Here is a 24,691-nt window from a genome sequence, read left to right as displayed (position 1 = left end):
CACCTTCGGAATTAGAATACTAGTATAGAAGTCATTGTAGTATAAAAGTTTGAACACCTCCAGTTTCGTCTATATCTTATGTCTACCTAATTTATTGGTGAAAGCAAACATCAGCCTTACGGGTGTCCCCCTTTACTAAACTTCTAAACATAAAATCCATGCTGTATGAACCCCTAGCAATATTTAATAATGACAACGAATATTCCAAGCGAGACTCAAAGGATTGTTAATTAATGGTAAATGACCCATTATACCACAGACTTTTGACATCACAATAACAATCAAATCAAAAAATCAATAGAATATAATTCGAGCTCAGTGATGAGTAAGACGGAAGATAAAAACGCGCGAGAGTAAAAGAAATAGTGCTCTACAAATGTGCAAGTTTCCTACTTACTAGTTTTAAGATACACGTACTGTAGCATATGCAATTTTTTTTTATACATATTTTATCATTGTAATAGTACAAATTCTTCTTTTTAACCCCCGACCCAAAAAGTGGGGTGTTATAAGATTGACGTGTGTATCTGTCTGTGGCATCGTAGCTCCTAAACTAATGAACCGATTTTAATTTAGTTTTTTTCTGTTTGAAAGGTGGCTTGATCGAGAGTGTTCTTAGCTATAATCCAAAAAAATCGGTTCAGCCGTTTGAAAGTTATCAGCTCTTTTCTAGTTACTGTAACCTTCACTTGTCGGGGGTGTTATAAGTTTCTAATTTACACTTGTTTGTTATTTATTTTAAGATTTGTCTTGTGAATTATTAAAATGAGTAGTCAATACTAAATATTGCCATTCGGAATTCATACACCTATATGAAACCACATAAGAGCCACATTATAATGCAAAGGTGAAATTCGATGTTGTGACCTCCACTCAGGCCGTTTTCTTAATTTAAAGATGGCTGTCAACTAAAGCGGGGCGGAGCGGTAATATATTCTACATACCAATCATTCATCTTCGTTTATAGATATAAGGTCAATTCGTAAAACTGAATAGAGACAAATAAACAATTTAATTTTATTTCCAAATCAGATCTGAAAGACTAGCTAAATCGCCTCATCTTCGGTCGAGTGGAATTTTTGAAAATCAAAGGTTAAGGGGGTGGAATTTCAAAAATCCTGAAACCGTCCTTTATTTTTAGCCAAAAACCCAAACCAATTTTCATGGTTAAAACTTGATTAATTACAGACTTCCATACACCTCTTTAGGAATAAATTTTCCAAAAATCCTTTCTTACTAGTAATAAGTGCATAAGGAACTTCTGTCATTTACACTTTCTAACCTCAGTGGTTTAGGCTGTGCGTTGATAGATCAGTCAGTCAGAACAACTATTATTATATGGTAGATAACGTGATAATATTAAGATATTATCACGTTATCTCGTATAGGTAATATCAATAATATCTGATTAGTCTGCTGAACAGATCGCCACATCACTCCGCTTCAGTGGAAAGGAACCCTTAATCTATTGTGACTATCAATAGAATACTCAATATTTATGCACCCGTAAGACTGACAAAGCTACGAATTGAGTTTACATTCTGTCTTTTGTTCTCCAAAATTTTAATTTAATTCTCCTTAACAAACTTTACAAAGCACAAAATCGGAAATCTTTATGATTATCAACTTGAATTTATATAATTTTATCAATTAAATCATTCTGGTTTAACTTTCTTTCTACTTTCTGCTTGTGCTTTTTGTATTTATTATAATAATTGGTGGTCCACAAAGAAGTTTTAGTGGTCAATTAAATTATTTTGGTGATCATATTCTCCAAAAATATTATTTTATAATTTGATTTTAAGTGTTAGATTCTTGATTTTCGGTTCAGTAGTTTTTGAGTAGCTTTTTAAGAACCAAGCCATTTTTAGTAGAAATATATGAAACAGGAAAACTTCTTTGTAAACCATCTCGAAACAAATAAAAAACCTGAAAAAGAAATAATTAGTGAGTTCTATTATATTTATGACATTTAAGTCCTTTTACTTTTAAACTTTACTATTTACAATAAGATTTTCAATTCCAAACATTAATAGATTTACTTTCGTGATGAAATTTTTCCACCTGGCAAACCCTTCACCATATTTGACTTTAAACTGGCAACATTTTGCTTTGGGCATGCAACTTGTGAACTTTATACTGTAAAGCTTTCTGGGGGATTTTTTTTATATAAAATTATTATTTTTACTTACGAATGGTAAGTTATTACGGCAATATTACTTTGAATCCGACCACGACACGGCGAATTAGATACTAAAAAAACCCGTAAGATGTTGTAGGATATCCTACAGAAGCGAAAATTCGTAGGGTGCGTTTCCACTGAAGCGGGGTGGAGCGGAGATGCATCAATCAGGTTCCTTTAGATATAATCTTGTCAGGTCCTCTCTCATTAATCTGATTGGTCGAAAACACACTACTCCGCTCTCCTTCGCTTTAGTCAAAATGCACCCTTAAGCTAAAAATTGTTTACTCTCTCGCTCACTCATATGGGCAAATGTGAGGAGAGAATGCAATGCAGCTGCCATATGCATTTTCTCTGTCTCTCCATTACTTATATGGAAATAAAGCAGACTGCCCAGCCAAGCTTCGCTCGTTTCACACTGGGAGCTAGGTTTCTATTCCAAACGTCCCTTTACAAAGCTAGACGTGAACCAATTTAGAAAATAAATTTTTCCTACTGTTTATCGACTGTATCAAAACCTGTCCAAATATACTGCAAAACTCAATTTTATATGATTGTTGTATAACTGAGTATTTTAATATTATTATAAATTCTCATTTATTATGTGATAATATATCGCCTGAAAATTAATATAGCAGATTCAAATTGACTTCTTCAAGAATATTTGAAAGAAACAAGTTTCTATTAGTATTAATCTACGCTTTAAGAAAACCGTTTGTAAAATTTTGGGCATTTTAAATTATTTGATGAAGATTTCTTTCAATAAACAGTACAATTAAGAAACTGTGTTTTATGAACAATTTTTCGCGTGTGTCTATCTAATTTTTAAAGAAGCTTTGACAAACAGACAAAGTAGTAACATAAGGGTGCCCTGTTAACTGGAGCGGAGCGAAGCGGAGGCATGTTCAGTGGACCAATCAGACAATCGATAGATCGCGTCTATATGATAGATGGCGTCTATATGGTGGATGATTCAATCACGTCTGCTTTCATTAATATGGTTGGTCTGTTGAATACATTTCCTCTCCACTCCGTTTCAATGGACAGGCATCTTAAGGTTTCTATTTTTACTAATTTGGATTTTGGTATGTATACATATAATTAAGTAAAATAGCATGTTTAAATTTGTTAATTAAGTAATGCCCATAGCGTTTATCCCTATTACGAATATTTTTAAAGAGTAGATTAATACCAAAAATATAGCAATAATTTTAGTTAATTTAATCATGTGCCTTGTCGTAGTCGGGTTTTTAAATAATGATTAATTCATTGACTTTAATTTTATTATTCTCTGTACGAATTATTATTTTTATATACAGGATGTTCAAACTGAGAAAATAATATTAAATAGGTGAATACTTATACTGAAGAAGATACTGAAAACTGTCTTGTTTGCCATTTCTATTCCTCTTTGGTGGTCTTTTTTCCTTTTTCTGACATAGTTTTTGTGAATCTATGGCCGTGAGATTGGTGTCCTATTTTACTTAAGTGTCTCATATTAATAGAACCATCGTATGCCCGCGACTCCGTCCACCCCCTCAGGTTTAGAATTTTCAAAAATCCTTTCCTATCCGATGTCTTCTAAATAATAGCTATGTACAATGTAAATGCTAAATTTGGGCCTGATTTATCCAGTAGTTTGAGCTGTGTGTTGATAGATCAGTCAGTCAGTGAGTCAGTCAGTCAGTCAGTCATTCAGTCAGTCAGTCAGTCGGTCAGTCAGTCAGTCAGTCAGTAAATCACAGATTACATTAAAACAATATTGGAACCCATTGGGGCACAGCAATTGTTTAGTGTTTTTGATGTTGATTTCGTTCATATAAAATGTAGTCTATGTCACCTGGACTACAATTACGAATCGATTGACACCTTAGGCGCTTCGGTGGAACATACATAATATACATACATAGATTGTTAAAATCACAACCCTACCTTTTGGCTTTCCCATAGTCGGGTAAAAAAGACAGTTTTCTTGTATCTCTTTCGGTTAATGTCTCAGTTAAAAATAACCTCCTGTATATATTGTATACTTTAACTTGGATTTGCTTAAAACTAATTCTAACCTTATGGCTTTCTCGTCCGCCGGGGCGTTCACTTGACGATTTGTGTACCAGTCACTTTTTTTGTATAATTATACCATTTTTCAGTAATAAACTAATTATACATCTCATGGTGAATGTATAACTGATTGCTAAAAGAAAAAAACAGAGGCTAAAAAAAGTGGTACGTTTTTTTAAAAGAAAAATAATATATTGAGACAAAAAGAGACAGAAATTGTCTGTCTGCTATCTGTTTTTTCAAGATTTAATAAATTTTTAACATTGAATAAATGTTTCTGCACCCAACAATTTCTCTGCACAAGAGCATTTAAAAACTCACTAAAGGTACAGTTAATCTCAAAGGTACAAACTGTATTTTATCACTAATTAGATTAAGGTACAGCATGTCATTTCACAGACAATATTATGACTAGAGAAACTAAAATAGATTGAAAAGTACTACCGCCATTTTTTTCAAATCCCATTACAAGTTAGCCCTTGACTACGATCTCACCTGATGGGAAGTGATCAGGTAGCGGGCAAAGAGGGGGACAGTTTTTATTACACTCTTGCCCCTTACACCACGGCTTTGCCAATAGGGTGGTTACTATCCGCGGCCGTAGCCTCCCAGCAGACTAGACCAGAGACAATTTAGAAATTATAAATTCCAAAATTGCTCCTGTCGGGAATCGAACCCGGGACCTCCCGCGTTTGAGGTTTCGCGTAAGAGAGTGTGATCGTACAAACGAATCGTCAAGTGAGCACCCCGATCCGCCGAAGTCGTCCGATCCGTCCGCAGCTCCCGGCGCCTGACGCGGCGTTCTGTCGTGACGTCATGCGTTTACGTGACTTTGCCGTTTATGCCAAAACATCATCATCATCGGCTAAATCGGTTGACAAATATATTATCAAACAGATATCCTATTAACTATAAACACTTCTTTTTTGCCTAACCATAAGTTTGGAAAAAAATCAATTTTTAAACTTTAAAAAAATTACTCAAATAGGTGATATTTCTCAAACGGCATAATCAATAAACACTGTCGCTTGATAGAAAGGGGGTAAAAATCAGCTAATGACAGTTCTGGACAATAGAACTTTGCGTTTTGAAAAAAAAAGGGCTAAAAAAATGTATTTTTTACGAAAAACTATTTTATTGTATGAAGAACTTAGATTTTGTTTTTTCACAACGCATAGTACTATAAAAAAGTATTATATTATTGGTATAATATTTCTTCATTTCAAAGGACAAAACAGCTTAAAAAATATCAATTATCACGATTATCGATCCATAAGGAAGATTATACCAAAAATATAATGCGAAAAATGTTCAGATTTAAAGAATTAATTATATCACTTCAAAAAGTTATCAAAAAAATATATCTGAATTCGCACTGCTTTTAAATCGCCAGCTTCGGGAATCGAACCCGCTGTATTTTAAGATTTTTTTTAAATTTTATTTAAATAAAATCATTACATCCAGGAGTCGAACCTGATAGTCAAAATGGTAACTGTAAGAAGGAAATAACAATAATATTTAAAAAGGACAGCACGAAAAATGTATCAATTTTTTTATAACCCATTTTATTTTTGAGAATTTCGAGAAAAAATATTTTTGAGAATAATAAGCAAGCGTTAGTTAATATTTATTTATCTTTTCTTACTGCGTCTGTTGAAATAATTCGCTTGCATCATTTTTTTATGTCTAAACAAGTTAATTTACGAAAATATTCCAATATAATCTGTTCAGTAGTTTAAGAGTTACATCTCGAGTCTGGACTAATGAATTAATTTAAATTCCAAAGGCATATTCTATCCAACAATAATTAAATTTCAACATTTAATTAATGTTAATATTCTGCACCTGACAATATTCCTAGAAAATCATAAGCATTTAAAATTAATTAACTACAGGTGCAGTTCATCTCAAAGGTACACATTGTATTTTATCAATGATAAATTACACTTAAGGTACAGCATGACATGTCATAGACAATGTGACTAGAGGAACTCAATTAAATTGAAGGGTACACGCTATTTCAGAGACTATGCTTGCCCAAAATAAACTGACTAGATTATTTTTATGTACTTCACCATCATCACTAACGTCGTCATACCAATAACCATAACTTTTAGGCACGATTTCATTTAGAAATGTTACTAGCTGACATGTTCAAGGTACATCGTAACTAAAACACACTCCTAAAATATGTCATGTGACATAGACATTTACACTAAAGGTACATGTCATCTTTAACGTTCACTGTATCTTATTTCAGTCATCTACAGATAAAAATAAATGCTGTCAAAAGTATAAGGTAACCCTCTAAGGTATGTTATACCTATAAATTAATCCAAAGGTAAACTCATTGTCTATCACTCATGGTACAAATAAAATCTGAAAAGTGAACTGAAAGTGCAAAAATCTCATTCATCCAAATTAAACTTTATCGTTGTCTCATACACAAACTTCTCTCATGGTACTCTAAAGTACATTAATCAAGTTTAAGGCAAATTGCTGTCTCAGATTTTAACTAAAGGTACAAGTTATCTCAAGTTACAAAGTAACTGACACCCATTCAAACAAAGGTAAACGCTGCGTAATAGATGAATTCCACGTAAGGTACAGTTCATCTCAAGGTACACTGAAACTAAATTTTAATTTAACGGATTGTACACGCGAACGAAGCATCACCGTCGCACTCACCTGTTCCCTCTTCTTGTCCTTCTCTTCCTTCTCCTTCTTCCTCACTTCCACGATGTACTCGTTGAAGTATGTTTCTCTGTCGCGCATCTTCTCGATGTTCTTGAAGCGCTCGTCTCGACCGAACTTGCTCGAGAAGTCCGTAAATGATGATCTGATGAAGAGTATCACATAATTCTTTAATTTACAAGTCTTAGGCTGAGATTTATAGAGCACACTTTGACTTAGATTAGACTTAAGACACTGTTAAAACGAGAGTGCTATATCACTGGCATAAATTTTATTTTAACTGTAACTTAAGTCTAAAGAAAGTCAATGATCTCAACCTTATATAAAATCCTATAGATTTCAACTTTAGTTGAGTACTTACTGAAAATGCGAATGACAAATTTTTAAGACCCGTGGAAATTCTTTGATTTTACTGAGAAGACTCGCCCACAAAGGGTTTCGTACAACATTATGTCCTTTTTAATTTACATGGCAGCCATTTTGAAAATTTTACCATTCGTTGTTATAGCCGCAATAGAAATACATATTTTGTAAAAATTTCAACTCTCTACCTATTACAGTTCAAGAGATACAGCCCGCTGATAGACAAACGGACAGATGGACGGTTAGACAGTGGAGGCTTAATAATAGGGTCCCATTTGCACTCTTCTGGTACAATATTCTAAACACAGTTAACTTTAAGAAGTACATGAGACAGACAGACAGACAACGAAGTGATCCTTTAAGGGTCCCTTCTTTCCTTTTGAGTTACGGAACCCTAAAAATAAATTAAAAAATAGCATCTTACTTGGAATGCAGTTTAGCCTCCTCCATGAGAGTTCTGAACGCCTGCTTCTTCAGCTGGATTCTGTTCTTCTTCTCTTTCCTCTCCTCCTCGGCGCGCTCGCGGACATACTTGTCGAACACCTGCCAGGATATACCTCGTTAACATTCTATTCACATCACCATCGTCAACACATCGTTGGTCCAGTATTAAGCATAGATCTAGAAACTTGAAATTTTGACAGATTTTTGTTTTTGATGTGAGCACCCAAGGTGCACGATGACACGGGTCTGCCCGCCAAATTCAAATTTGATTTGGTTTTTCACAGTTACTCACAAATTAGTCGATACTCTGACTAATTTCTTAAACTGGACACTTTTAAGTAATTTTTTTTATATAAACCTGTGGAGATGATACTGCCATTGGCGCTAATAGAATGCCATAAGCCTACTTTGTCGTATTAGTTTATAGACTAGCGCTTGGCTGCGATCAGACCTGCTGGCAAGTGATGATGCAGCCTAAGATGGAGATTCACTCTTGAGTCGCAGGATACACACCTGCTTGCGCTCTTTGGAATCTAGCAGCAGGTAGCGGCTATCGAAGACGATCTTGTGCAGCTCCTTCTCCCAGGGCGAGAAGGCGCTGACGTCGGACTCGTGCAGCATCTCGAGGAAGGACTTGACGCGCTGCTCGAACGGCACGACAGCGCGCTCGCGTGCGGCGCGCGACTCCGCCTCCATGGCCGCCTCTTTGCCGATGTCGATCGCCTGCGCGGCCTTTTTGCGCGTCACGGCTGCATCAATACAAATAAATTAATCTAAAAAATTAAAAAATTTATAATACCAAGACAAGTGAAGGTTACATGCAGTAACTAGAAAAGAGCTGATAACTTTCAAACGGCTGAACCGATTTTCTTGAATTATAGCTAAGAACACTCTCGATCAAGCCAACTTTCAAGCAAAAAAACTAAATTAAAATCGGTTCATTAGTTTAGGAGCTACGATGCCACAGACAGATATCCAGATACACACGTCAAACTTATAACACCTCTCTTTTTGGGTTGGGGGTTATAAATATAGCCTATGTCACCCGGTTGACACCTCATTCATCAAAATCGGCCCAATAGTTTAGGCACTATGGTGGAACACACACAATTTGGATAAAAACACATACTTACATACATAGACTGCTAAAATCATAACGCTTCCTTTTGGCTTTGCCGCAGTCGGGTAAAAATGAAACCAAGCTACTTACGCTCCTCCGGCTTGGGCTTCTTGGCGGGCTCGGGCTCGGAGTCAGACGAGTCGGAGTTCGCGTTCCGCTTCAGCTCCCCGTTGGCGCTCTTCGCCGGCGTCGCTGCCGGCTCCTTGCGCTGCGGACAGACGCCGTATTACTATCCCACAGCTGGACAAGCAATCCCACAAAATCCGTTGCTCCGTTGCAGCGTGATTGAAGAACAAACCAACAAACACACTTTAGCATTTTTATTTATTTTATTTATTTATTTAAACCAAAGTATCGTTTTACATATTGTTTCCACTTGACATCCTGAAACTCTCTTGAGTTTATATGGAGTCTATATTGAGTTTATAATAGGGGTAGCGATTTGGTCTGGTGTACTAATGGACGAAGAACCCGGGAGGGCCAGACCTTCGTTTGACTTAAATGACTGTATTCACAATCATTACTATGAGGTCTCACAGTGCGCTCGAACGCTTAGTGTAGGTTCCACCAATCAGGTCATTGTAAATTGACGTGATACAGTCATCTGATTGGTGGAACCTACACTGTGCGTTCAAGCGCACTATGAGACCTCATAGTAACGTTTGTGATTATGGGTGTTAAACTTTAAGGGTGTCTGGCAGGGGGCTTGCCTTTGCCACAACTGTGTCTGGCAATGCATGACGTGATTTCTAATACTATTCCAAAGAGAATAAAAAAACTAGATGATGCCCGCGGCTTCGTCCACATAGTTTTTTTTTTTTAATCTAGTGGTAACTCTTTAATTACCCGGGATAAAAATCTCATTTTTCGGAACACAAGCTACCTCTGTGCAAATTTCATAATCTGTTAAAGAGATGGGCCTAAGGATCCCGTGGGAACTCTTTGATTTTCCTGGATAACAAGTAATTGATGTCCGTCCTCGGGATATAAGCTAACTCTGTACCCATCAAAATCGGTTAAACTGTTGGGCTGTGAACAGCTAGCAGACAGACAGATACATTTTCGCATTTATAATGATTATAGTATTTACACTTTATACTTTGACATAAGAAATTTTACACCTCTGAAGAATACTCTCCCGCGATCTGTGTTTCCTACCAATTACAATCCGGGTATCTTTAAAACAAGAGTGAATAGGCACCTTCTAGGTAATCGCGCCCCACTTAGACCACATCATCACTTTCCATCAGGTGTGATTGTGGTCAAGCGCTTGCCTATAGTGAATAAAAAAAAAAACCTTTTTTACATGTTATTTCCCAAAGCCATGATGATCCAAACTTCACATTGTTTTTGCCTGGCTCTCTCTCTCTATAGAAGCTTACCGTGGCGTCCTTGCTATGAGGCGGTTGGGATACTGCCTGGTCCACATCCGCGCGGCCAGCCAGCTGCGTGGGCCGCTCCCACACCGACAGCCGCGCCGTCGGGTTGTAGAAGAACACTCGTCCATCGCCCGTCCACACCACGCACCTGGAGAACAACGCCGTTCAAGTCAAAGTCAAAGTCAGAGTCAAATCATTTATTAGGGTTTTGTACCTCAAAAGGAAAAACGGAACCCTTATAGGATCGCTTTGTTGTCTGTTTACAAGGAACCAAAAGGATTTGCCTGGTTTAGCGGCAGGCAAATTAGTGTGGTGCAACATTCAGCATGCGATATGCACCGCCTGCCCTCCCACTACTAAACATGCAGATTTATCTGGTTACCGGATTATAGCAAATTATGCTTTTGGTTCCTTGTATATCATGGACTTCCGCAAAATGGACTTCTGCTTGAGGTCTTTTGACTTTAATGCTCAGTATTGGAGGCGCCAGGATAACCCAACCCGTAGGTTTAACTGGTAATGTGTGGCACAGCTTTCAAAACTAACCGTTTTTTCTTTAATTCTACATTCTTTCTAAAATAACGCCTGTTTCTATACAATATTGTTGTCTGTCAACAATGTTGTTTTTATATGGTTTTTATAATGTTGACATTTTTGATCTTTATTTAACTATTATTTTATACTTTGCTTGTGTAAAGTCTATGTATGTCTTTCTTTACTTAATATTTTAGTCTTGACTTTTATTTATATTTAATTTAATTTAATTTAAGGTAATATTCAAACACCAGTTATAGTGGTAAAATGTAAAAGGCTCATCAGACATTATTTCAACATATTGTACCTACATTTTATTAAATAAATCATTGAATTTGAATTTGAATTTGTTGTATAGAAGGTAAGGGTTCCGGTTCTCCTTTTGAGGTATCTACGGAAGCTCAAAATGACAAAACTCACCAAGGGGTCCCAGATATAGGTGTGCTGGACACAGGTCTGCTCTTGTCCGTCTTGGCCTTCTCCTTCTCAGCCTTCTCTTTCTCCGCTTTCTCCTTCTCCGCCTTCTCCTTCTCCAGCCGCTCGCGCTCCGCCTGCTCGCGCTCGAGCCGCTCCCGCTCCCGCTCTCGCTCCGCCTCCGCCGCCGCCGCCGCTTCCGCGTGCGCCTCTACGTCTATCACTGGAAGAACAAGCCAAGGGTAAAAATCAAATCAACTACTTAGTTTCAACAAGGAACCAAACGCGTACGGGTAAGCGCACTACGGGACGACCTCCTGCCCGCTGGAGCGATGACCTGAAGGTGGCGGGGAGCGGGTGGATGAGGAAGGCGGAGTACCGTGTTTGGTGGTGCGCTCTTGGAAAGGCCTATGTCCAGCAGTGGACGCATACAGACTGATTGATGGATGGATGGAAGGAACCAAAAGCTTAATTTGCTGGAATCCGCTAAGCCAGACAAACCACTCTTTGCACATTTCGCCCCGACACTGGAGCATCCTCAGGAGATGTAGACCTTACAATGCCTGATTGCAAATAATTATAAGGTCTACATCTCTTGAGGATGCTCCGGTGTCGGGGCGAAACGTACGTCGAGTGGGTTGTCTTTTTTAAAATCCCGTTGAGTTCCCAAGAGATTTAAAAAAAACCAAATCCAAACTGATTTTCCGGGATAAAAAGTTGCCTATGTCAATTTCCGGGATGTAAGCTAACTGTATCTTTCGCCAAAATCGGTTAAACTGTTGGGCTGTAAAAAGCTAGCAGACAGATATACAAACACACTTTCGCATTTATAATATTAGTATGGATTTGTAGGAAGGGGATGCAAACACTCTAAAATTTAGTTATGATCAGAATCAGTGGCAATGTGTGGTTTTACCTTCAATTTTGCTATCGTCAATATCCATTTTGTCCTTCTTAACGGCCTCGCCCTTCTCGGCCGCGATCTTGGCCTGCAGGTCTGAAACAATGTATTCTATACTCATTTATTTGGTCTATCCACAGTCCCATTACTGGAAATTGATAAAATTCATTTTTTCCCCTCCTATAGCTATTTACAACAAGTCGGCAGGTCTGCTATGATAGATATTTACCTTCCAGCTCCTTGAGAGGCACCGGACTCTCCCACACGCTCCGTCTGCCGACCGCGTAGTAGTAGTAGGGCAGAATTATCTATCAATTGTTGAAATTCCTTGGACACATACGAAGCGATTTGCCTCGTTTCTAATCCAAATTGCTAGGATATGGAACGCCCTTCCGACATTAGTTTTCCCTTCCACTTTTAATATGGGTACCTTCAAGTCAAGAGTAAATAGGCTAACTTCTAGGCAAGCGCGTTCCATATCAGGCTGCATCATCACTTGCTAGCAGGTCTGATTGCAGCAGCCAAGCGCTAGTCAGTAAATTATTTAAAAAACCTTTCTAGCGTGATAGAACTCTAGCAGCGCCATCTAGCGACAAGTGGACAAGCCGACACACCTGCTATGATAGATATTTACCTTCCAGCTCCTTGAGAGGCGTCGGTTTCTCCCACACGCTCTGCCTGCTCGCCGCGTGGTAGTAGTACGGCCGACCATCCGGCGCTCGGTGCGTCGTCCACTCCGCTGCTTTGGCGGACAGCTCCGGCGGTATTATCTGTTGATAAAAAATACTATATGTAGAGGAGCTGAATGAAGGGACTACGGAGCGAGTTTTTTAACAAGCTTAAATCATTTGTTTGATCAAAGTTCTTAAACTATTTTAGCACAAAAAGTTATCCTAAATATTATTTTTATAATATTTTTAACAGTCAGTTTAAAGATAATAACTTGCGGCAGGATATTTATTTGGGTTGTGAATTGCGATGATGATGATTGTAGATGGGTGTGCAACTCACAGTTTCCTCTTTCTTGGACTGCTGTGGGGCGGTGGGCTGGTCGGCGGCGGGCGCTTCGCTGGCGGCGCGCGGCGCGCCAAGCTGCGGCGGCGGCATCTGGTTGGCCGCGCCTAAACAATAATTTAAAAAAACCGGTCAAGTGCAAATCGGACTTGCTGAAGGGGTAAAGAACACTTATATTTTTTTTTTTCATGGAAATTTTTATTATTTACTTGTTATAGCGAAAACTTCAACTATCTACTGATTACAGTTCACGAGATACAGCCTGCTGACAGATAGATGGACGGACAGTGGACGCTCCTACTAAGGTCTTGTCTTCCAACACTGCTTGCCAGTACGAGGTCACCATTCCAGCATCTTGGGACCCCAACGGACCTGTTTTTCGAACTATGTGCCCTGCCCACTATCACCAATATAATCTATCTATACCAACCTGCATCAGGCACAGCGGCTGCCAAGCCCGGTGGAGCCCAGCCCCATTGACCCCACGCGCCACCACCTCCGGGACCAGCGCCCGGGTTCCCCATCCCCATACCCGGGCCTCCCATGCCAGGGGGCCCGAGACCGAGACCTGGGGCTCCCATGCCGGGGCGAGGGCCTCCAAGATCAGGCCCGGGGCCGCCGAGACCGGGTACAGGGCCTCCCATGGGTCCTCCCATACCGGGCGGACCATTGAGTCCTCCTGGTCCAGGTCCAGACATTGATACTGAAAAAAAAACAATAGATTTCTTTTTCTTCCAAATTAATCATTACAAGTAGTTGTAATCGTCAAATGTATCTACCACATTTTGATTGCCTTTCCAACTGAGCAAGAAACTGGAGAGTGAGCAATATTATTGCTCATTCTTCAGTTATTGTATCGAGTTGAATATCAAATGAAAGAGGAAAAACTTCTAAGTTTATAAAATGTTAAAATACACTGAGCAACACAAAATCAATTTTACAATATTTATCTCTATCTATCGGCAGTTCGCGGGTAGTCGGGTCTTAGTGCTGTTTAACTTTATTATTGTTTATATCTGGTGGTTGCATGCAGGCCCGGGACAATGGCCACGAGGTGGGGGACAACACTCTGGGTGGTGAGTGGTCATCATTACCTGGTGGTTGTGTCATAGAGGGAGGCTGCATCCCCTGAGTCAGCGCTTGCATGTTAGGCTGTGACATGGACTGCACAAACGACTGTGTGGAGGCCTGGGAAGATGGCTGTGAGGTAGGGGATGGCACTCCAGGTGGCGAGTCATCATCCTGAGGACTGTCTTGCTTGTCTAGCATCTTTGATTGCTGCATTTGTTCTGGAAAAATATAATAGCAACTGTAACCAGAGTTCAAAAAAAATTTCAAAAAATGAAAAAATGTTTACCAAACAAACCAAATACAACTTATGCAATTTTTCTCTGTCCGATGGTACCCACACTAGGTAATTGTGTGAAATTTTAATTAAGTTTAATGTGAAACTTACCTTTAACCCAGGGAGGTGGCTGCGTCATGAACGGCGGCACCGAGCCCGGCGCCGGGCCTTGTGGGCCCACGCCCGGGGGCATCATGCCCATCATGCCGTTGGGCATCATGCCCATCGGCGGGCCTCCCATGGGCGGACCGCCCATCGGCCCGTTCATGGGCATGGACTGACCGCCTCCCATGCCAGGGGGCATTTGCCCTGGGGAAAAGTTCATAGGCAACATTTTTTATTTTTATTTTTTAATAACTAAATGGGCTTGCGCTTGACTGCAATCACACCAAGGAGGAGGTGATGCAGCCTAAGGTGGAGCGCGCCTGCCCAGAAGGTGCCTATTCACTATTCTTTTGAAGGTACCAATATTATAGCTAGCGGGAAAAACGGAAGCCAGAAGGACATTCCATTTTCTAGCAGCGCGTATCAGAAACGAGGAAGCAAATGACGTGAGCAAACGTGAGATTTCAACTATGTATGGATGCAGACCTAGAATAGTTCTTTAGCACACTCTCCAAAATATATCTTGTAAAAACATAATTAAATAGACATTTTGGCCAGTTTTTTATATTTTATACTACATGATGCCCGCAACTATGCCTGCCTGTATTTAGGTTTTTAAAAACCAATGGGAACTCTTTGATTTTCCAGAATATAAAAAACCCTAAGTAAGGCCCTTTCATATGATACCCCATTTGGTATAGTTCTCTTACTTTGAAAATTGAAAATACTAATTATTATTATTTGTTCATGAACACATTATAATTTTTTTTTGTATAGTAACCACAAATTCAGTTTTCGGATTTTTTCCTTTACTTGTCCTATAAGACCTATCTATCTGCCAAATTTGATGATTTTAGGTCAACGGGAAGTACCCTATATGTTTTCTTGACTGACAAGATAGCTAGACAGATAGATGGACAGACAGACAACAAAATGATCTTTAAGGGTTCAGTTTTTCCTTTTGAGGTACGGAACCCTAAAAAGAAAGATCAGACACTTACCTGCAGCAGCCATGCTCTCCATCTCGGACTGCGTGATGATCTTGCAGGTGGGGCTCTCCTGAGGCCTGGTCCACGTCGTCTCCCGGGTCCTGGAGTGGTAGTAGTAGGATTTGCCCTCGTCTGACTTGGTCTCCACCCACACTTCTGGCGCTGGCTGTTGGGACAAATCTCATGAAAAGCCCGTACTCAGTAGTAGGCCAAAGAGTTTGAGAATAATGATGAATGATGAGTTGAGGGGAGCCCAAGGTGCCAGAACCTCCAACTAAATTGTTACAAGTTGTTTGTTAGGGAAGGGACATTTTGTTTTTGTATTTATTTTTTTGTTTGTTTCCTGTGTGTGCACTTTTTCTTTTTTTATAACTGTACTGCTTTTTATATTCTTGCTTTTGAGTTGTACTGTATTTATTTAATATTGATCAATCTGGATATCTTTAAAACAAGAGTGAATAGGCACCTTCTAGGTAAACGCGTCCCATCTTAGGCCACATCATCACTTTCCATCAGGTGTGATTGTGGTCAAGCATTTGCCTATAGTGAATAAAAAAAAATAAGCAGGGAACGCAGCGGCGCGGTGCGTTTTTATTTTACTAACCAATATTTGTTGGAGCAAACTGAAAACCAGCACTAAGAATTGCTATCAATGGTTGGCCATGCTGCATGCCCAATGCTGCTGAGTTTGCGGCCTATTGTTAATTGTTAGTTTTTATTTTATAGATATAATATATAACACGTTTTTGTAACTAGTAATAAGAAAACAATAAAGCCTATTTATTATTAAATGGACATACAACATCAAACAAATCAGGGATGCCAGATGGCAGCAGCACAAGATTGTGGAGTGTGGAAATCCCTACAAAAGAACTATGTCCATCGGTGGACACTGGACACCTATCATTTGAGGATGAAGTGATGATGAAACTCACCATATTCGGTGGAGGCATGCCTGGTGGTCCAAATGGAGGTGGCTGTCCCATCATATTAGGCGGAGGTCCCATTGGCCCGCCTGGTGGCATCATGCCGGGTGGCGGGCCAAACGGCGGCGGTCCACCCATCATTCCCGGTGGTGGGGGTCCCATTGGACCCCAGTTGTTGTCAAAGCTGGGGCCGTTGTTGGGCCCGAAGCGCGGGCCGCCGCGTCCGCGGTAGAAACCTCGGCCTCGCATCGGTGGGCCTCCCGGGCCGTAGCCTCGGCCTCGGAAACGCATAGGAGGTGGTCCATTCATCCAACCGGGTGGGGGTCCCCGCCCGCGTCCTCTGCTACAGATAAATAATATAATAAGGGCGAAAGTTTGTATGTTACTCTTTCGTGCAATAACTACTGGATGGATTTGGCCATTTTTATACATTCAATTAACAATGTTTTACCATGTATAAAAATGCACTTATAATATCAACATCTGTTCCATAGATTTATCTTTCTGCTTCCTAAAAGTGCAAGCACAAATAATTTAAATTGCTGATTTTCCAAATTCTACTTTTACGAATTATATATGTCATAATTTCTGAATGTGCACTCAGCACATTATATTCAAAGCAAAGTCAGTTAGTAGTCAGACACCTTTCTGCAACACGTACAAAAAACCTAATATGTATCACACATAATATGGAGCAGTGCGAATCCTCAATTTCGGCACATTATCTCAGTCTAACCGCCACCAATACTTGAAATCGCCGCAGACTTTGGAATTCTGCATGGGGTACCCCAAGGATATTGACCAGTCCTCAACATCGGCACAAAGGTGACAGTTACATTTGTTACTTCCTGGCATAAAGTATATCAACGCAACAGCATCTGAATACCTGTTTTCGGTGCCAAATTAATGCTATAGCACATAACACACTTATAATTATTTTTATTATTACTTGGTAAACTTTTTCAGACACTAGCCCTTGAATTAACTGCAAAGTGCTAGAGCTTGGAGAGAAGTTAGAGTATACATAAGAAGGACTTAAATAACATTTTATTTCTTAGAAACAAATAAGTCACTACAATTATTAAGGTTTCAGTATACTTATAAATGCTTTAATAACTTACTTCTAATAACAAGTTAATTATTCATAAGTTAACCTGACTCTAAGGCAATTTCTTTAACAAACAATCAAAACAGCCAATAAGTAAAAAAATCAATATGATGTTCTACATGCAAAATAATAAATATAAATGTGTACATGATGAAAAGAACAATGTTGCACGGTAATTATGTGATTATTTTATAACAATTGAAGGTTAATTGCTATTTGCTAATAAATTAACCCATCAAAACTTATCCAATAGGTAATAAATGTACATATAATTTTTTTTAGATGCAGATATAGTTATTTATAGGGAAATTTACGGAAATTTGGGTACCTGAAGTTCCCGCGTCCACCGCGGCCGCCTCTGAATCCGTTTCCACCATCATCATCCTCATAATTATCATCATAACCAGACTGATCACCGAAATCTTTGGACGCATCACTCATAGAATCATTTCCATCACTACCGCGATTCGCCGAATCGTTCATACTAGAGTCCTGCGCGTCCATGTATTCGTCCTCCATTTTTTATTATTTAACACTTATAATATTCACCAAAAACTATGTCCTCATGCTTGATTAATGTTCTTTATCGAACACTACACCTCATTTTACAATGGCGGAAATCAACAACATTGCGCGACGTTTAAAATGGCTGCCGGTAGCTTTTTTCCGGTCAAAGAGAATATAATCACTACGCTTCCGGTAACAGTAGTTACGGGATGTAGCGGTTACGGGTAAAGATTAGCGACAAATTCATGGAAATTCGAAGTTGGATGTATGTAGAAAGCGGTAAATCCAAGGCACAGAGATGCAAGGGTAAATTTAAAATCGCTTGTGGGAAGCATAGGTGGAAAGAGGGAATACCTTTGTCATATCCTTACCAAGACACCTTTCTAAAGTTACCCGTAGCTACTGTACTAACTGAGTTGGTTATTCTCTTGGATGAACGATATACTATCTCTATGGTTATTCCATGGACGTACATGGTTATTCTCAATCTTTTTTTGTCCCGCACTAATTTTTTTTTCATATTGGTAGCACTGGAGACGCCATAAAATATTGTTGTTGACCTGTTGTTGACAATTTAAAAATTCGATTCGTCAAAATATTAAGTGAAGAATAACACGTGCTTTTTATAGTGAACACAACCAAATAAGTAAACCATTGTAAACTAATACAATTCCATAGTCTCACACGCCCACAAAAGATTCGTTATACTTAATCGAAGCAGAAGTATTGAAAATGCGGTGTTGTGTGCCTTTCTGCAAAAATTCTTCAGACCATTTTGTGCCCACAACACACGGAGAGGCGATTAGTTTTCATGGGTGAGTAATTCGCAAGTCGTAGTCGTAGTCTAGTTCTCACTTTTCAAACTAGCTTTCGAGAAGAGAAGTACTTACTGTAATAAAATGTGTGTGTAAACTTGAATTAAGTAGATACTTGTATCTCACTAGAGGCTGCCCGCGAATTCGTCCGCGTGGATTTAGGTTTTTAGAGATCCCGTGGGAACTGTTTGATTTTCCGAGATAATAAGTTGGCTAACTATGTCAATAACAAGTCCTTGTTATTGACATAGTCAATAACAGACATAGCAAGCTACATCAGTACCAAATTTTATACAAATCGGTTAAGAGGATGGATTTTTAGCAATCCCGTGGGAACTCTTTGATTTTCCGGGATAAAAGCCTATGTCCGTCCCCAGGATATAAGCTAACCGCTAACCCTTTATCAAATTTCGTCAGAATCGGTTAAACTGTTGGGCAGTGAAAAGGTAGCAGACAGACAGACAGAGAGACACACTTTCGCATTTATAAATTTAGTATGGAAGTATGGATTGGTGGTTCTGTTGTGGAAAACGCAAATAACTCTGGCACACGTTTGTTTGCTTACGTATAACATAAATGATAATTTCCAGTTTCCCCAGTGAAGTGCATCTCCGTGCCGCCTGGCTCAGAGCCCTCGGCAAACAAGGTGGTCGCCTACCAGACTCTGCTGTGGTCTGCTCACAGCATTTTCTAAATGACGATATTTTTGAAACTGAAAGTGGTGTTAGGCAAATTAGGACTGGTGCTATTCCTTCAACAGTGCAGGTAACTCATAACATCATGTTTTGTATAGCAGTAAAAGAAAAGTAACTAAATCAGATCAAATAAAGTGTGACTGTAGAAGAGCTATTACATATTATTATATCGTCAGTGAATTTCTAACAGTGTGTAAGTCAAAAAAGTCTACAGGAGAATAATAAAAATAATGTATGTGTGTTACGGGTTGCCTTCAATGATGCTATACAAAACGTTTTAAACTAATTTATTTCACACAACAGGCTAAATCTTATCCTAGGTTTTGAGTGCCAGGAAAGTTTTCTATTTCATACTGGAAAAAGGATTTAAAATTAAGTTATTGACAAAATAAAAGATATTTTACTAAAATATTTTTAACAATAATAATTAATTAAGGGTTGGAATCATTCGTTGAATGGCATTAAAAAAACACATGCACTGTTAGAACTTCACAGATGATATTAGATCTGAATGTGCCATTTTTCTCACATGCCTGTTGTATGGAAACAGAAATGTAGAAGTAACTAATAGTAGTATATTTTCAGGTTTGCATGATATGCCTAGACACTGACAGCAAGCTGTATCTAATGAGTAAACAAAAATTGGAAAAAACATATGAAAAGTTAACTGGATATCCTGTGAGTTGTTACTTTATGAAGCATAGTAATATATATTGTGCATACTGATACAAAACCTTGATAGCCTAGTGGTTAGAATGTCCGACTCCTAATCGGAAGTCGGGGGTTCGATCCCGGGCATGAACCTCTAATTTTTTAGCTATGTGCATTTTTAAGCAATTAAATATCATTTGCTTAAGCAGTGAAGGAAAACATAGTGAGGAAATCTGCATGCCTGAGAGTTCTCCATGTTCTCAAAGGTGTGTGAAGTCTGCCAATCCGCATTGGGCCAGCGTGGCAGACTATGACCTAAACCCTTCTCACTCTGAGAAGAGACCTGTGCTCAGTAGTGCGCTGATAATGGGTTGATCATGATACTGATACATGATGGAGCCATGTAAAACTAAGTTAAATCTCTAAGTTGAATCTACCTCCCTGTACACTATCAAATGCTTTTGATAAGTATGAACAACTAGCTGATGCCCGCGACTTCGTTCGCGTGGGTGTAGTTTTTTAAAAATCCCGTGGGAACTCTTTGATTTTCCGGGATAAAAAGCAGCCTATGTGCTAATCCAGAGTATAATCTATCTCCATTCTAAATTTCAGCCCAATCCGTCTATTAGTTTTAGCGTGAAGGAGTGACAAACACACACACACACACATACAAACTTTCGCCTTTATAATATTAGTGTGACAGGACAAACAAGAATTATTTACTGATAGTTTCAATACTTTGATAATATGTTTCAGTTGCATGATCTTGGAAATCTACATCAAACAGTTTGCATACAATGTGCTCAGAGATTGATAAACTTTAGTAAATTCAGAGACAAGAGCTTGAGAGCCCGTGCACTGATGATGGATTTAATTGGAAAACATGAATTAGTGAGTACTTTATACATAAACTTGTATCATTTCTTTATCATTGTACATTATGTATTGAATACTTAATTTGTCTCTCAACAGATAACAAAACAGCATATAAAAATGATAAACCGCACAAAACACCAACTCAAGAGTAATATGGTGTTGAAAACCCTAGGACCTGACCACTGTGACTTACACATACAAGAACACCCCTCGGGAGACAAACAGACAGAATCAGAGGAAACTGGTTATAGAGTTGTTGTGAAAACTGAAAATAGTGATGACTCTATGTCAATTGATGAAGACATGGAAGTAAAGAATGAATTTGATTGCAATATACATGATTTTCTTCAGGTTACGTTAGAGTATGAAGGTACTTTCTTCCAATGTACATTTTGTTTGGAGGAATTTGTCCATGAACATGCATACATGCAACATTTGAGCATGCATCTCCAGGTTAGATAGTTTTCCACTATTGCACTTTTTTATGAACTTCTAAATAATTTTTAAATACAGTGGATCCCCGGTAATCCGACTAACATTTTGCACTGCAGTGTCGAACTATCAAATTTGCCGGATTATAGAGTACTGCCTAAGACCCTCTATAGTCTGGATTTTTTTACAAAAGAGTATCATGTAACCAACAAATTACAGATCCAATGATAAGACAGACAGACACACTTTGGCATTTATAATATTATTATAGTATGGATCGTTTAGTATTTTGCAAATTTCAATCAGATCACCTCTTTTTCTTTCCTGTTTTTGAGGATGCTTAGGCCATGGCAGATATTTTTAACATAATATAATATCATAAATGCTCTCAAACACTCAAAGGACGGAAATATTATGAATTTGTTTTGTATTTGGCAGAACGGTGATGGTGATGGTGAATGTGACACGTCACAAGAATGCAGGCCTCATACAGCTGTGAGCTTTTCACACTCTTCACTCATCACTGAGAACAAGTCAGTATACCCGCCAGTACCAATGATGTTTAGTTCAAGTTCATTTCATTTATTTATTTGCTTTCATTTATTTTTATTTACATACTTAATTGCTTAAAAACTATGACACATTGTAAAGTACAGGAAAGATTCGCAAACAAAGGGCGACCTTATCACTGATCTCCTCCAGGCAACACAAATTTCATGTATATTAGTAGTAATTGATAGTAGCTAAATATACACGAAGCCGTGCCAGAGCATCGCAAATACATTTCTTGTACAATATGATCATTAAAATTTAAAATACAATTAATGTTAAAAGTGAAATAACTAAATTATCATCATTAAATATTTATATTATCAATTTTAATTTAACAAAATATTAAAGACCCTTTCCTCTTCTCTACACACTGGCTAGTGACTCCATCGTACACTCTAGATACATTCTGATATACTTCACAGGCAGGCAGACCCCAGCCCTTGCGCACGCGCCGCGACGACCTTAGGTAAGATACTGCGTTATGTATCACACAAACATTATCACAGAATTATAAGTCAATAAGTTTAATGTTTCATTTCAGCCGATCCTCTCCCCGCGAGTCTTGCGAGTAACGAGATAAAAGAGCCATCAACTGAAGAAGCCGTTATGGACGATAGTTGCCGACACAAAAGACTAACAGAATGTTTTGTAAAACTATACGATATTTTCTCTAAGAAAGTTGTCCCAAGACGAGACAGATCACTGACGAAAACACAAAAAGCTGTTAGATCTTGTGTGAGTCAGAACATTGCCTCTAAAGATATCAGTTATCAGGCGACAAGTCAGAGTGGAGTCCTTACAACAGAACACTTTGAACCAGTCACCAACAAAGAAAAGGTTTCTGTATCAAAAACTATGTACATTTGTGACTTTTGTCAAAAAACGTTTGAACAAAGAAGACTCCTAGTAACACACATTCGTGGTCACATGTTAGTAAACAGATTTTTTTGCAAGTTATGTAAGTACAAATCTAAATATAAAAAAGATTTAGTAAGGCACATGAGAACTCACACTAGTGAAAAACCATATTGTTGCAAGTTGTGCGAGTATAAATGTACAAGAAATAGTGATTTAGTGAGGCACATGAGAACTCACACTGGTGATAAACCATATTGTTGCAAGTTGTGCAAGTATAAATGTACAGCAAATAGTGATTTAGTGAGGCACATGAGAACTCACACTGGTGAAAAACCATATTGTTGCAAGTTGTGCAAGCATAAATCTACACGAAATAATGATTTAGTGAGGCACATGAGAACTCACACTGGTGAAAAACCATATTGTTGCAAATTGTGCAAGTATAAATGTGCAGCAAATAGTGCTTTAGTGAGGCACATGAGAACTCACACTGGTGATAAACCATATTGTTGCAAGTTGTGCAAGTATAAATGTGCAGCAAATAGTGATTTAGTGAGGCACATGAGAACTCACACTAGTGAAAATCAATATTATTGCAAGTTGTGCAATTATAAATGTACACAAAATTGTTATTTAGTGAGGCACATGAGAACTCACACTGGTGATAAACCATATTGTTGCAAGTTGTGCAAGTATAAATGTACACGAAATAGTAATTTAATGAGGCACATGAGAACTCACACCGGTGAAAAACCATATTATTGCAAGTTGTGCAAGTATAAATGTGCAGCAAATAGTGCTTTAGTGAGGCACATGAGAACTCACACTGGTGAAAACCCATATGCTTGCAAGTTGTGCAAGTATAAATGTAAGCAAAATAGTCACTTAGTGAGGCACATGAGAACTCACTAAAGCCATTATATACGCCTATCGCGTGGTCGGAGTATCTGTACACGCGCGTCTAACTACACCACACTCTGACTCGACTCATTAAAAACACATTCCTAATCGTATATGGTTTTTTGGAGCAACCTGTATAGTATCTGAAATGAAGAGATCCGCAGGAGAACCAAGGTCACTGATATAACCCAAACTATTAACAAGCTAAAGTGGCAGTGGGCAGGCCATGCCTGTCGTAGAGGCGATGGCCGTTGGAGCCGGAAAGTCCTTGATTGGAGACCGCGTTCAAGCAAGCGTAGTGTGGGACGCCCTCCAGCACGATGGACCGACGATATAAAGCGGCTGGCGGGAAGTGGCTGGATGAGGAAGGCTGAGGACCGGGTGTGGTGGCGCTCTTTCGGGAAGGCCTATGTCCAACAGTGGACGTCCACAGGCTGATGATGATGATGATGAACCGTATAGTATGTAATAAATTAATTATGGATCACTACAACCGGTTTCTTCTTTGAGCTGCACATTTTTTTACCTACCCACTAGATTGAGTATAATGTACCTACCTTACCAATTTGTCTCTGCATACTGGTTTTTACCCGACTGCGCCAAAGCCAAAAGGAAGGGTTATGATTTTAGCAGTCTATGTATGTACGAGTATGTATCCAGATTCTGTGTATTCCACCGTAGTGCCCAAACTACTGGGCCGATTTTGATGAATCAGGTGTCGATTGATTTGTTGTAAAGGGGTGACATAGGCTATATTTTATACGAAAAAAACTGGCCTAAAAAATTTTACATTAATAAAAGTGGAGGTCTCTAAAGTTTTTTTGCTATT

General features: G+C 38.7%; 4 protein-coding genes across 10 annotated transcripts in view; 2 read left to right on the top strand and 2 right to left on the bottom strand.

The window, feature by feature from the left end:
• LOC123878303 (transcription elongation regulator 1-like) overlaps nt 1–18,235 on the bottom strand; it is a 36,749-nt gene extending 18,514 nt beyond the window's left edge. For 3 of the 5 annotated variants that reach the window (XR_006798810.1, XM_045925448.1, XM_045925450.1), the window contains exons 1-15: nt 17,905–18,235; nt 16,478–16,811; nt 15,555–15,708; nt 14,560–14,757; nt 14,198–14,392; nt 13,534–13,806; nt 13,101–13,210; nt 12,724–12,859; nt 12,105–12,200; nt 11,195–11,411; nt 10,244–10,388; nt 8,952–9,069; nt 8,255–8,490; nt 7,722–7,840; nt 6,929–7,079 (exon numbers count right to left, since the gene is read on the bottom strand). Coding sequence is in view for 4 of the 5 variants with exons in the window: in XM_045925448.1 (XP_045781404.1) it covers nt 6,929–7,079; nt 7,722–7,840; nt 8,255–8,490; nt 8,952–9,069; nt 10,244–10,388; nt 11,195–11,411; nt 12,105–12,200; nt 12,724–12,859; nt 13,101–13,210; nt 13,534–13,806; nt 14,198–14,392; nt 14,560–14,757; nt 15,555–15,708; nt 16,478–16,811; nt 17,905–18,095 (2,673 nt within the window). In the remaining variant the exon portion in view is untranslated. The remainder of the gene's footprint in view (nt 1–6,928; nt 7,080–7,721; nt 7,841–8,254; nt 8,491–8,951; nt 9,070–10,243; nt 10,389–11,194; nt 11,412–12,104; nt 12,201–12,723; nt 12,860–13,100; nt 13,211–13,533; nt 13,807–14,197; nt 14,393–14,559; nt 14,758–15,554; nt 15,709–16,477; nt 16,812–17,904) is intronic. The other 2 variants (XM_045925449.1, XM_045925451.1) reach the window with 1 other exon arrangement.
• The window catches only part of LOC123878323 (zinc finger protein 2 homolog), a 364,832-nt gene that overhangs the window by 213,114 nt on the left and 127,027 nt on the right, over nt 1–24,691 (bottom strand). The gene's annotated exons all lie outside the window — the stretch shown is intronic.
• LOC123878314 (zinc finger protein 436-like) overlaps nt 1–24,691 on the top strand; it is a 382,404-nt gene that overhangs the window by 283,645 nt on the left and 74,068 nt on the right. The gene's annotated exons all lie outside the window — the stretch shown is intronic.
• Nucleotides 18,635–24,049, top strand: LOC123878397 (histone-lysine N-methyltransferase PRDM9-like). Its single transcript, XM_045925594.1, has 8 exons — nt 18,635–18,898; nt 19,489–19,663; nt 20,179–20,271; nt 21,001–21,135; nt 21,217–21,573; nt 21,991–22,085; nt 22,527–22,570; nt 22,646–24,049. Exons 1-8 carry the CDS (start codon nt 18,816–18,818, stop codon nt 23,872–23,874), a joined length of 2,211 nt encoding a protein of 736 aa, XP_045781550.1. The 5' UTR covers nt 18,635–18,815; the 3' UTR covers nt 23,875–24,049.

Source organism: Maniola jurtina, chromosome 26 (assembly GCF_905333055.1).
Source record: "Maniola jurtina chromosome 26, ilManJurt1.1, whole genome shotgun sequence".
Lineage (NCBI taxonomy): Eukaryota > Metazoa > Arthropoda > Insecta > Lepidoptera > Nymphalidae > Maniola > Maniola jurtina.
Note: the sequence above shows the minus strand (reverse complement) of the source record. Positions and strands in the feature narration are given on the sequence as shown.